This window comes from Mesocricetus auratus, unplaced genomic scaffold (assembly GCF_017639785.1).
Source record: "Mesocricetus auratus isolate SY011 unplaced genomic scaffold, BCM_Maur_2.0 Super-Scaffold_6730, whole genome shotgun sequence".
NCBI lineage: Eukaryota > Metazoa > Chordata > Mammalia > Rodentia > Cricetidae > Mesocricetus > Mesocricetus auratus.
This window is the reverse complement of record NW_024429184.1, coordinates 62,159,674-62,173,023: the sequence shown is the minus strand read 5'-3', so window position 1 is coordinate 62,173,023 and position 13,350 is coordinate 62,159,674. Positions and strand designations below refer to the sequence as shown.

General features: G+C 38.9%; 1 protein-coding gene across 9 annotated transcripts in view; it reads right to left on the bottom strand.

Annotated features, from left to right (window-relative positions):
• The window catches only part of Eya1 (EYA transcriptional coactivator and phosphatase 1), a 144,206-nt gene that overhangs the window by 41,061 nt on the left and 89,795 nt on the right, over positions 1-13,350 (bottom strand). For all 9 annotated transcript variants that reach the window (XM_021225256.2, XM_013110892.3, XM_021225255.2 and 6 more), the window contains one exon: positions 238-327. In XM_021225256.2, coding sequence (XP_021080915.1) covers positions 238-327 — 90 coding nt within the window. The remainder of the gene's footprint in view (positions 1-237; positions 328-13,350) is intronic.

The window sequence follows — 13,350 nt, the reverse complement described above, 5'->3', positions numbered from 1 at the left end:
ATGACGTACAAAGCTGCTGAGGGTCACACTTAGGAATCTTGTCACCAAATTTTAATTGTAGGATCCAACTTTAAAATGTAATAAATACCACAAAGAGGAAACACATCACCTTACAAGCACTTTGTCTCAGTATTCCAATTGTATGTTGAGAACAGCAATATCCAATTTTAATTCCAAAATCAGTCACTTATGCTCAGATATGTTCCACAAAGTATGTGTAAAACAATTAGAACTTACTTCTAGGTCGTTGAAAAATAGATGTGTGTCTGCCAAGTTGAAGATCATCTCTTCCATTCGCAGTCCAAGGGAAACTGAAGTGGGGGGGTCCTGAAAGGAGATTTTTACAGGTCAGGAGTGGGTATGATCTCCAGGTTGTAAGGATGGCAGTCTCATTTCAAAGGGAGGCAGTGACAAGAAAGGTGGGGACCGCATGCTACCCCAGGAGAGCCAGAAGTCAGCTGCCTGTACTGTCATCATTTATTCCATGTGCCATGTGCGGTCTTCAGTGACCTCCCGGATGAAAGGTGATCCACAAGTTACCATAAAGAATAAAAAAACAGCTTGTACCCAAGTATTACAAAAATAAGGTATAAGGTTCTTAGATACATGAAGTAGAGGAAATTCATTGCACAATCTATGAAGAGTATCTGCTCTTACTGCCTAAATACCAGAAAATATAGTCTAGATTAAGTTCAGAGAGGCAACAAGCATAAATCTTTCTCTAGATGGCAAGTCACTGTCTTTTTTTCATGCATTCAGACTGCCTCCCAGATCCAAGTTTTCTCAACAAAGGAAGTAGTGGCTGAGCTGACTACTAGGGGCTGATGCTGTGACACAGCAAGTCACCAAATAGTGCCATCCAGAAGGAAGCGCTAAGCCAAGAGGAGCAATAGCTTCTTTAGAATGCTTCGTCATGGCCAGTCCATCTGTTCCCTAACTCTTCTGTCCTAATAACATCCACTGGTATTGATGAGCTTGGGGCGGGCATGGGGATAGTCTTGTTCTTTGTGATAACACTGCATTTTAAATATATAAAATTCAGGAACCACTATGCTTTTTGGTTGCAATCATTTGTGCTAAGAAGAAGAAAAAATTCCACTTAGGAAGTATACAAGGAATATATAATCAGTTTCTAGAGCGTTTATTGGCACTCTGATAACCACTTTATATTTCTTATAATATTCTATAATTATATTTTATTATCACAATAAATTTTGGAATAAATATACCTAACGGGAGAACTGTAAATAGGCAAAGTATTCTACCTGGCAGGGTTAATGTAACTTGTGTCTCTTCAGAGTCTTGACTCAAAAAATAAAATTCAAAGAAAACAACATTCCCCTCCATCACTCCTGCCTAACCAGGATGGCACACACTTCCTGTATGGCTTTCTCATTCTATTGTAGATCTCAAATCTTGCTCACAACTTTGACCATTGCCCGTATGTTCAGCAAAGCATGTCCTGGAGTATCCACCACAGGACTCAGCCACCCTTGCTAAGGGAGGCTGTAGCAAATGTGGAAGAGGAGCCCTAGACTAACCACCTAGGGCCTACCTTTGCTCTCTCATAGATTAACAGAGTAACGATAGTAATAAAAATCTTGTCTCTCAGCCTGCCACAATCACACCATCTCCATACACCAAGCAGAGAGAAGGAAACTGGGACAGAGGGGTGGAAGTTAAATTCTGCACTCCACTCATGCCAGCCAGGTGAGCACGGCTACAGAGCAGCTCCTCCCACTTCACTAGCTCCACCCACATTGTTAGCTCCACCCCCAACACCACCTACTTCCTGCCTTTTAGAGATGGAAGGGAAGAGGACCTGGAAATAAGGAAGAATGGCAACCTTAGCCTCTCCATCATCCTGCTAATTGACAGTGGAAATGGGGGAATAGATAGTACAGTCAAGAGTTAGAGAAATGAGACCACTGCCCACACACTCCGTGTCAGGTCATTCAGACTGGTTGCCTTCCTTACCTTGTCCTTAATACCTCCGAATACCTATGAAAGTTCTCATGTTGCACAAGAATTTAAAAACAGTTTACAAATAAGTAAAACAAACAAACAACCCACTTACTCTTAGTCTTAGAGGAAATTGTTCACAAGGGCTTTGCCAATAAATGTAGTAGAAGATAACACTCAAATATCCAGAATAGGAGTGATCAGTGAGGGCAGTTCAAACAGCTGTTTCTAAAACAGAATACCAGGCTAAGGTGTACAGAGACCCCCAGAACCATGTTATCAACCTTCCTAATGCTGCAACCCTTTTATACATTTCTGCATGTTGTGGTGACCCACAACCATAAAATTATTTCATTGCTACTTCATAATGTAATTTTGTTTCTGTGATGAGTCACAATGTAAATATCTGGTATGCAGGGTATTTGATATGAGACTCCCCCCACTCCCCCTCATGAAAGTGTTGCGACCCACAGGTTGAGAACTACTGCCCTAGAGACTTCAAGCCAATGCAAACACCCTGACTTGCCATAGAACTCTGCCAGCAAGTCTTTTCATGTGGTAAGGGTAGAGACTTACCACATCTATTTAATTGCCAACCGTGAAATACATGTACCACAATACTGCTGCTGTTAAAAAGCCTTATTTCTTCTTGATATGGTTGCTTATTTACATGGGCATCAAAAGAATCACTCTATTGTCTGTTAATATGTAGTGCGCTTTAACTTTTCTTCATAAACTACAGAAACAGCTTACTGGTTGTTATTATCATTCTTTCATGGTTTTTATACCTGCCACCTCATGGTGCTGTTTCAGAAACATTTCCTACAGAAAAAACACAGTTGGCAGTTAGCAAAAGGGGGAAATGTAGACTAGGAAGGAGGTCTGTGGAAAGTAGTATTTGTGGACATGTTTTTAGTAGAATCACACTAAAGAAACAAACAAAACCATGACCTAGTTCTTTTCTTCCTACCCCTGCCTCCACATTCAGACCCTCCCAACCGACACAGAAATGCAGAAATACAAAAATGAAATGCTAGTTTGGCAAAACACATTTCTTGCTACATGGAGCATCCTCTGATGTTTTCCATGCTCACTTTATAGTTTGCAAAGCAGATCCCTAGGAGGTCCCTCCTGACATCCTTAAGTGTTGGATTTATGCATGGAAATGCATATGACCTGTCAAATGCAAAGACACCTCACACTAGCTGTTTCACCCAAGGGGGATTAGCAGAAGGGTGGGAAGACAGCCTGCATGGATTTGCCTACACAATTTGAGCAGACAGAATTATAACAAATCTTATTTTCCTATCATACTAAATATTATTTTAATACTGCTATATTTTTCAAACATGCCTGATGTAAATAAAATGTGAAGAAAGTTAATCCTGGACAATTAATAAGTTAGTCTTGGCTTGAGGGCTTATTTTGGAAAATTCAGAAGAAGAAACAAAACAAACAAACTCTCCACATTCTTGGACCAAAAGTGAGACATGGAAATCACCATGCCTTTGGCTTAACTTCACTTTTCTTGAAATATGTCTATTCTTGCAATAACAGATTCCAGGGCTACAGCTATGAAAAATTGAAAGCTCTACCCTCTCTTCAAAGCAATATCTCATTTTAAGAAAAACTTATTACCAAATGTTTCCATTGCTCTACATGACCATCTGGGGGCATTTGCCATCACTGTCTACTCTCTTCTTGGCATTTCTAAAGCACTGCTTTTCCTCATACCACTGTAAGAAACTTAGAGCTCTGTTCTCTTTTCAAAGTAACATCTCATTTTAGGAAAAGTTAATTTCCAAATGTTTCCATTGTCCCATATGACCATCATGGGCAATCACCACTGCTGTCTACTGTCTTGACATTTCTCCTCCTATGGTGTCAGGCACATCATCAATCTTTCCTGGCATCCTCTTAGAATCTGAACATCTATCATTTGGTACAAGCCTCTCTTTACAGGTACTCATCCTTAGGACTCTGGTCTCATCTGTTCTACAGTCAGTTCAGGCCACAGGGAGACCAAAATACCTCATGTCCCCAACCATATCAGATTTGAGATCTTGACTATATGATCACTAATCTATCAGCTATTGTTCAGGCCCCCTGGGATGACTGTAAAGCATCTGAAACTCAGCGGACGTTAAGTCAAGTTCATCATATTCTCTAAAATCTGATGTATCCCTTCTTCACAAGCATGGTACCCTAGTAATCTCAAACTGTGGAATTTTGATAAACAGCTTCTCCATCCCTACAACACGCCAGTCACAGCATCCTGACTCTTCACCCTGGACTTTCCACCTTCCTTACCTTTTCCCACTTCTTTGTGTTTTTTCTCCAGCAAGGGATCTTTCCAATCGGACCCATCACTGGGGTCTATCTCCTAAGCCACTCTTCTCCCAAATATTATATCCCAATACATGTCATATTTTTATTTTCTTCTCCAATGCATGTCCTGTTTGTGGTCTCTGTCACAAAATACTTTCTTCAGAAGATAACTAGTGAGAAGACTAATGCCTACTATATTATGGTTATATTTATGTGTTGTAATGGAAATAGTTAATCTTTTCTTTAAATATAACTTATATACATCAGTTCAAATAAATACTAATTCAAATACACAAATGGTATAATTTTGAATATATTATTGTTTAGATAAATTCTTACCATGTGGCCAAGGCAAAGGAACTGCCTTCAAAGGATCTGTCCCCAGCGTTTTCCCACATAACTGTATTCTATTTTCTGACGAGCCCATGTGTTAATACCTACCCTGACACTGTTTCCTCCAGGTCTGAATCAAAATCTCCTATTTGTTTTTCCCCTCTAGGCTCTCCAGTAATGTGGGAGTAAAAGCATTTTATTTGCCAATTAAATTTGGAAATACAGGTGAAGTTATAGGCCAGTATCTGACAAAGTGTAAGCAGCTGAGGCTGCTCCCATTACCAATGTTATTTCTATCACTGATATTACAGCTATAGCTGTATGTGGTAGTCCAACCCCAGACTCCAGGCCATGACTACAAGAGATATTATACATTCAGTCTGGATGTGATGTCCAGGCTTTTTAAAAGTAATAGATGCCCCAAGAAAGCCCATCCTCTAAATTTTGTTAGGCAGAAGTTAAGGAATCATTTCTATAGTTTGGATCTTGAAAGCTCTCTAAGGTTATATGGTCAAATCTTGACCCTTATGGATAGCATGCTAGAAGACAGTGGAACCTTCAAGATGTTGGCCCCACTGGGAGGTTTTCAAGTCATGTTGGGTATGCATTCAAAGTAGACAGTGAGACATTCTCTTTAGTATTCCAGCCATATGAAGACTGACTTGACTTTGTCAAATTTTCCTACCACGATGTGCTGCCCTACAAAAAAAAAAACAGTGCTTGGATGACTGCTTCCAAAACCACAAGCCTTGTTACAATGTTAGAGCGCTGAGAAATGTGATCACCTACCAGGGCTAATGCTAATCTTTAGGGAATCATGAGTTCAATTCTATTGTAGTTATTATACCAGACACTTTCTACAAACTTTTCACATGACTTTTTATGCCGGTTTCTTTGAGACTATAGTGTTTTTAAGAGCCTACTCAAGAGAATGCTGGTTTTGGTGGAAGCTAAGTTGAAAACATTCAGCATGACCACACTTAGGAGGAAATATCATGAGTTCTCCCAAAAGATGCCAGTCAAACTTGAGGGCACACAGCTGTTTATCAGCATGAAGATGACACAACTCCAGCATGGGCAATGGTGCCCAACACCCTGAAGATCTAGGAACTTTGGAGTAGAAGTTGTGTCAATGAAATCTGGAAGGGTTTATCAAAAAACAAGAGGTATACAGACATGTACGTAAAGTCTAAAAATAGTTCTTCAAGGAGACTAAGAGGTCAATATTGGGTAATAAAGAGTGGGGGTGCAGCAAAAGGACATTTGAGAGGCAAAACAGGAAAAGTACTTGGGAGTGCTATGTGGAAGGAGCAGGGGTAACGGGGTGGGAGGTGAGGTGAAAAGGTGATCACAACACACTTTTCTTGAAAGTATCACAAAAATATCTAACACAGAATATGATGATTTAGAAAAATAAGCCTAAAAAGAAAGTAACAACAACAAAATGTTTGCTTGCATAGCCAAGTAGCATGGTTCCTTTATCATTAATGGTGTGATGTGCCTCTTAATTGTCTCCACTTCTCTCTATGCTCAGTAGCAAATTGTTGCTAGTGACATCTGACTACAACAGTAACTACTGAGGGACTCTCAATGTAGAACCCTTGAAAATTTTTGAACAGTTTCAAAATGAAACTTTCTTTGTAGATTATTAGTAATACATGATTCTATAAGTCCTATTAGTGGATCAAAATAAAAGTTTGTAGAGTCTCTTTAAGAATACTAATACAATACCAAAATATGTGCAAAAATAACAAGGAATCGGGGCTGGAGAGATGGCTCAGAGGTTAAGAGCACTGACTGCTCTTCCAGAGGTCCTGAGTTCAATTCCCAGCAACCACATGGTGGCTCACAGCCATCTATAATGAGATCTGGTGTCCTCTTCTGGCTTGCAGACAGACATGGAGGCAGGATGTTGTATTCATAATAAATAAATAAATAAATAGATAGATAGATAGATAGATACATCTTTAAAAAATAACAAGAGATCTTCTAGAGTCAGCTCAGGGCATTTGTATCAAGTATCTAGTGTTCTGACAACTCAGTGGAAGGTACATGTGATTTGATTTGGGGCACTTCACCAAAGTGTGAAAGTTTAACATCTTTGGGAAATTATTCAAAATCATAAAGCATATGGTTTTTTTTCCACAAATAGCAGTTTTAGTTGTTGCAGCCAAGTGAGCACAGATTAAGTTAGCCCATCTTCCAACTCTCATAGGAACATTAATGATTTCCCCTAATGTATACAATCTCCTCCTGAGCAGGATAAGTGTGTAGATCTACTTAAATCTTTGCTGGATACTTGTTCTCACATTGAGACTTGTGAAGAAACTATCTCTAGAGAATTGCCTGTGGTCAGACTCAGTTACAATGGGTCATTGGCTAGACCTTCCTAAGTAGCTACCAGGTATCAGGCACACTTAAAGAGTAGACACAGTTGCTCCTTGAAAATATTGCTGGTAAACTATTCTCATTAGAAAGACATAAAGGAATGTGGCACCTATGAGTCCATGAGGATGGCCAGTTATTAAAGGGGCTATTTAAAGAGTTATTAGAAAAGCTAAGAACATCCCATGGTTGACTGTTGGTGGAGTCTGTCCCAGCCAAAAACTGACCTCAACAGAACAATCAGACATATGCATTTCTTACTGGAGATAAACTCAGACAAACAACACTGAATTCCGAAAGGAAGATGAAAGGAAGGAAAAGGAAGAGGGGAGGGAGGGAGGAAAGGAAAAATGAAATAAGTCAAATTTGACTAAGCTTCTAATATCTAGCTAGCAGTTTGTAGAAATACATGAGGTGAAGGAACATACCCCACAGAGATGAAATCAAGAAAACCCATACTTAGAAGACAGATGATCTAGTTACTTCAACAGAAGCAATCATGATATTAAAAAGAAAAATTTTTAAAGGGATTCAGTAAGAACCCACAGATTCAAAAACAAAAGAAACTGGATAAACTATAGAAATAAACAAATGAAAACATTGAAGAAAGGCTCCACAAACTAAGGGTAGAAGAGAATGACCTGAACTTGGTGGTGACACACTTCACGTTCATGGCCAATATTGTACTCAATGTTTGATGTCTGGAAACATTCTAGGATCAACAATAAAGCAAGGACTGCTTTGGCCACATCCATGTAACACAGTACTAGAATCCCTGAGTAGAGCAATTCAACAAGACAAATGGAAGACACCAAAACTGTAAAGAAGTAGAAGTACCCATTTGAAGTGATGTGGTTATATAAGTAGCATAGCCCAAAGATCCTGAAAAATGCAATAAATAATAAAAGCATGGTTTCAAGATTCACAAAGACAGGAAAGTGTGTCATATTTATATGCACTAGTACTTAATGCAGGGCAGAAATTAAAAGTTTCATTTATAATAACAACTAAAGAAGTAAGCATGTGGCTGTGAAGAAACCAAGGAGAAAAACACTAATATTTGTGACGTATAAACTGAAAATTATTATTTAAAGAAAAAAATTAAGTAAAGAAGATAGAAATACATAGAAAGATATCCCATGTTCATAGGTATAACATACACTACTATGATGTTAATATCAAGTGAATTATAGATTTAGTACACTCCCTATCAATCATTATGTTTTGCAGAAATAAAAAAACAAACCATCCTAAAATGTATAAGGACCTTTAAAGGGAACTTAAGAGGTCAAAAATCTTAAAAACAAAGCAATGCATTTGCATTTTCAAAGTTTAACACTAGTGGAATAGAAAAGATCAGAAATAAATCTTTGTGCATATAGTTAAATTATTTGTGGCAGGGGCGTTAAGTCTATTCAATAGTCTTCTCTATGAATGCATAGCCACATGCAATAGAATGTAGTTATGTCTTTAACACATACATACACAGACACTAACTCAAAATAAATCAAGGCCTAAACGTGAGACCTAAATTCTAAGTTGTTAAGAAGAAAACCTTCGAGTTGTTGGATATGTTAATGATTTCTTGATGTAACACCAATCAGGGAACAAAAGAAAACAGACAGATTTGGCATCCTTAAAATTAAAATCTTATATGCATCTAAGGGCACAATCAACTGAATTGAAAAGGCAATTCATGAAATGAGAAAAAAAAAACCATACAATTCTTATACCTGCTAACAGGTTAATACCCATGATGTCTAGAAAAGTTTCTACAGTTCTAAGAACTATAACAGCCAGAATGTGGGACAGTATTGGCTTTCTTTGGTGGTGACAAATTGTATTGAAAAGACTTTTTAAAATGTTCAATCACACCTAAACTATTTTACAAAGATTTCAAAAAACACACACGAAAAACAGCATGCCAGGACTTGGTTAATCTGTTCCCAGAAGAGAGAGCCTTAGCATAACCCAGGAGCTAAATGTTTGCTCTGCCTGTGCTAACTTGGCTTGTTTCACCATACACTGTTCTTCCCTGGAGACAGAGGAATGCCCAGGTCTCGACTCAAGCCACAGCATCTTTATCTCATTTGTTCATGATGCTAGTATCATGCAGCAATGGCAACTAGCTGAAGAAGATAAACCTTGGTGTCATTTAGAAATTGCAGTTACACTAGAGAGTCTCCCTAGGGCCTCTGGCATTTAGGTTTTTATATGAGGCTCCCAAAGAGCCTGAGTGCCTCCCCTAACACCTCATACCAGAGTCGTTATTTGACCTCCATTGCTAGAGATTTCTCATTCTGTAAACATTTGTAGCTCCTAGGAAGCACCTTGCATGGTAGACATAGGGACACAGGATGCCTCTTCGCCATTGTTAATCCTGTAGACACTGTGCAGCTTCACTAATAGTTGTGTAGGGTGACACTAATTCCATCTTACACCATTGCCAGTCTCTTGAAGCTTTATTCATCCCTCAGCAATGTCTCTAATACATTCCTTGTGGCCAAAAGTTGTAGTTATGTGCCTATAATTACACAAGACATTAGTATCTCAAGGTTAGTTCGAAATGATGGTAGGTGGAGGTGTTCTGGGTATCAGAGTGGCTATAGCCCTGAAGGTCTTAATCTATGCCCTTGAGCAAGTCACCTAAATGCAGTCCAACTTTCTGATTTACTTCAGGGATGTTTTAATCATTACTAATCATAAAGGAGCTACTCTATGACACAGAGCTAAATATTGGGTATATCCTCTATTTTTAGTCAGACAAATACTGGAATATTAAAGTTTAGATAGTCCTTATAGGATATCAGCAGTAGACAGCACACAGTAATGAAACCTCCAATTCTCCTGGAGCTCTGAGGCAGAAAGGATATTAGGTTCATGGTTACTTCAGCCTTACTTGATTCTGATGACTAAGTCCAAGTCCCTGCTTCTGTCTTACAGTTTTGCCCATTTATATTGACCATGGCTACAGTTACATCTTTACTGAAATCCAGTGTTGGCACATATTGTTAGAATTTAGCTATTGTATCAATAAGCACTGTTTGAAGATGCTATGTCCTCATCCCCAATGATCTTGCCTTCATCAACTGGTTACACCGACGTATGTCACAGCCATAAGATTAGCTTTCAGACACCTAGGGAAAGCACCAACAGGAATTCTCTGTGGTGACTGGATAGCTGAGCTATGGTGTTACAGAGTTGCTTAGGCACTCTATAAGGAGCACAGCTTGGTGAAACAACCAGAAAATGATTTCAATGCTTTTAAGAGAAATCACAAAGGAGCCACAGGCTGTTTCTACTGATAGTCTTGCATAAGTAAATACAATTTTCCTATAAATTCAACAACAATCATCTCCATGACCCTGAGTTCTATCCAGAGCCAACTGGACCATCCTGGCAGATCATAGTTTATACCACACATCCCAACACACTGCTGAGCAATCAGAGCCCCTCCTGAGGGCTCCCTCCCTCCCAACTCTCTTTTCCACTAGTCTTGGATCAGTTTGAGTTCTCACTGGTAGAACTCTCTACATGCCCATCACAGTGAAAGCGCACTCATCAGGCACAGTGTGGTGAAAAACCCACAAGAAATAGGGATGTCTCAGCAAAGCCTGTGCCTGTGCTTTCTGTTGCTGGAGATGGGAAAGCCTCACACTGAATTCAGTGGTCACAAACAGCCAAGTCAACGTGCTCACCAGCCAGCTTCAGGCGACATGACACTCTGTGTTCAGTGGTAAGCACAAACCTCACAGAACTGAGGCTGTTTCTGAAAATTATTACGCATTTTCTCAAAAAAAAATCCCGATTCTTGGCTTAGTGCTTGTTGCCCCTCGAGACTAAACTAAAGACAGAAACTTGAAGGAAACTCTGTTTTTCTCTTTGGCTTTTACAAATGGAATCCTGAATGTTTCCGTACATAGAAGCAAAATATCTCTTCTCCTTTGTCTACAAAGCTTAAATCTAGACATTTCTCTGGAAAATGATCACATCTTTGTGTACAACTGCATTTTAAAAGGTGTACCCCAGGATTTTTAGGTTTGATTTTAATAATAAAGCCAAACAACAGCAGATTCATGCAGTCTAAAAGTCATTTTAGTTTTATTACAAAGATCTTTATTATATTTATTATAAAAATTTATTATCATTAGATAGAACCAAAATGTGGATAGAGAGTTTTCATTGCTTGGGTAGCCTAAAAAACTGTTCTAGTTCTGATGATGGCTTACAAGCCATTTCTAATTGAAAACCAAAATAACTCACCAAGTTAATTAAAACCAAAAGAACTGATTTTGCTTTTCACATTGTTATCACATTCCAGTTTTCAATGTACAACTATGTTTTAAATATATTGTTGTATTGCTTAGAACCACAAAATAAAATATATCACAGTTTTTAAGTTGTTATTTATTCATCTCTGATTAAAATGAGCGTCTACAGGACAGTTCGACTACTACTGCAGAAACCCCAACTGGGTCGTCTGGATAAGTACTTATATCTTGAATTATGCAAGGGAGTCTAAGTCTGTCTAATGTTATCTGCACAGGTTCTATGTGGGCAGCAAAGCTGGGTAGGCAGCAATTACTGACAGGCCCAGGGAGGCATGAGGCAAACAATGGAAGCAGGCCTACGAGGATTTGTTGCTCAATGTGAAAATCTTGCTAAGTATGCTCAAATCAAGCACAAACCTTTGGAGGAATATCAATCAAATGAAAGAAAAAAATTGTTTAAGCCCCTTAAGCAATCCTTTATTTAGAATGCTAATATTACATCCACAAGCAGGGCCTGGCTGTCATTTAAAAATTCTCCCTATTCAGGAGCTTTTCTTTTGGAAGAAAAAGAGGCTGAAGAACAGGAATGGGCACTTTGAGTACCAAAGTGGCTTATTTTTAAGGCTAGTTGCTCACAGGGCAGAGACTGAGGATAAGCTTTGTAAATTGCTCACCTGTCTGAGAAGAGAGAAAAATGTTTTGAAATGTTACTTCTTTTACAAAGTATTATAAAAATGTTATCCAAGTAGGATGTTCTTCTAAGACTCAAGTCTCCACTGAAGTGTGTCTTCCTACCTGAGAGGCACCCAGGGAACGGTGGCTGTGTTTGGAGTGGGAAGGCCCTCTCATTGGGAGCTAGGGTGAAATGCTGTTTATTCTGTTGTCAGTGAGGAAATAATCCATGAGAATTTGGACACTTTTGAAAAGCAAATCCTAGTTGAACTATTGCCTGATTGAGTTGAACACAGAAAGCTAACCCCATGATGGTACTAATCAGGTCATTTTACTGATTTTACCTAGTTCTGGTCTGTGTTCATTTTCTCCTTATTTAAGTGATGCCCTTTAGACATCATGGAAATAATATACTACCAGAGAATTAAGAGGAAGACCTTTGCCTTTGCAAAGATTCATTTCAATCATGGAAAAAAAAACCAACGAATCCCAAACACGGGACAATTGCCAAGATGTGGGATTAATAAGAAGGGGAAAGAAGAACACTAGTGTAGACCCAGCAAATTGGCTTCCACAGTGGGGCCCGCCAGATGCCGAGGGCAAGACTCACCATTAAATCCAATCAAAGGACCTATCAAGATCTCATTTGTGACCGCTCTCCTATCTCCTTCTCCTTTCTAGTGTTACAGCCACTGTTTAGACCTTAATTCCTTCCTACCCTAAGCAATACACAATGATTTTCTTTGCTATCACATTAATCTCAGCTGCACATTTCCATTGTGTCAGTACAGTGTGTGATACTGCTTGTGGCATTCTCCTGCTCACAGTGTAAGGTCCTGGCACTAAATTCTGCCCACAGTTCACCTTTGATGGCAATGGGCCAATTTGAAGACTATGTTATATTCCTGGTATTTTACTGGTAAAAGATGTACTTCCCTGGGTGAATTATTTTCCCCTGCCAAATTTCTTCATTGAAAAATGAAGAAAGTAGCTGGATAAAAAGTATGAGAGCAGCATAAACTCTAGAAGTTGGTTGAAGTTGCACTAGTTTTATTACCATATTGACACTCTTCTACTATTCATTTACTCCAAGGCTGATCCTCCATACTTTATAGATGTGCTTTTTTTGTGTGTGTATATTTTTATTGTTCCAACAAAATATACATGGCCATCCATCCTGTTCACTGAACCCCCCAAAATAAATAACAGATCTCAGACATGAAGTGCCCATTAGTATATTTCTGGGAACTTTGCTTTGCTCTCCAGTGATCTCCAGGATTGCTTTCACATTCTAGATGGGATGATTAAGGGAACTGAGATCCAAGGTGTTTTTTGAAAAGCCTCAGGGAAAGTGCGATTGATGGTCAGTGGTGGCAGGCCTGGACAATGGTTGGGAGGC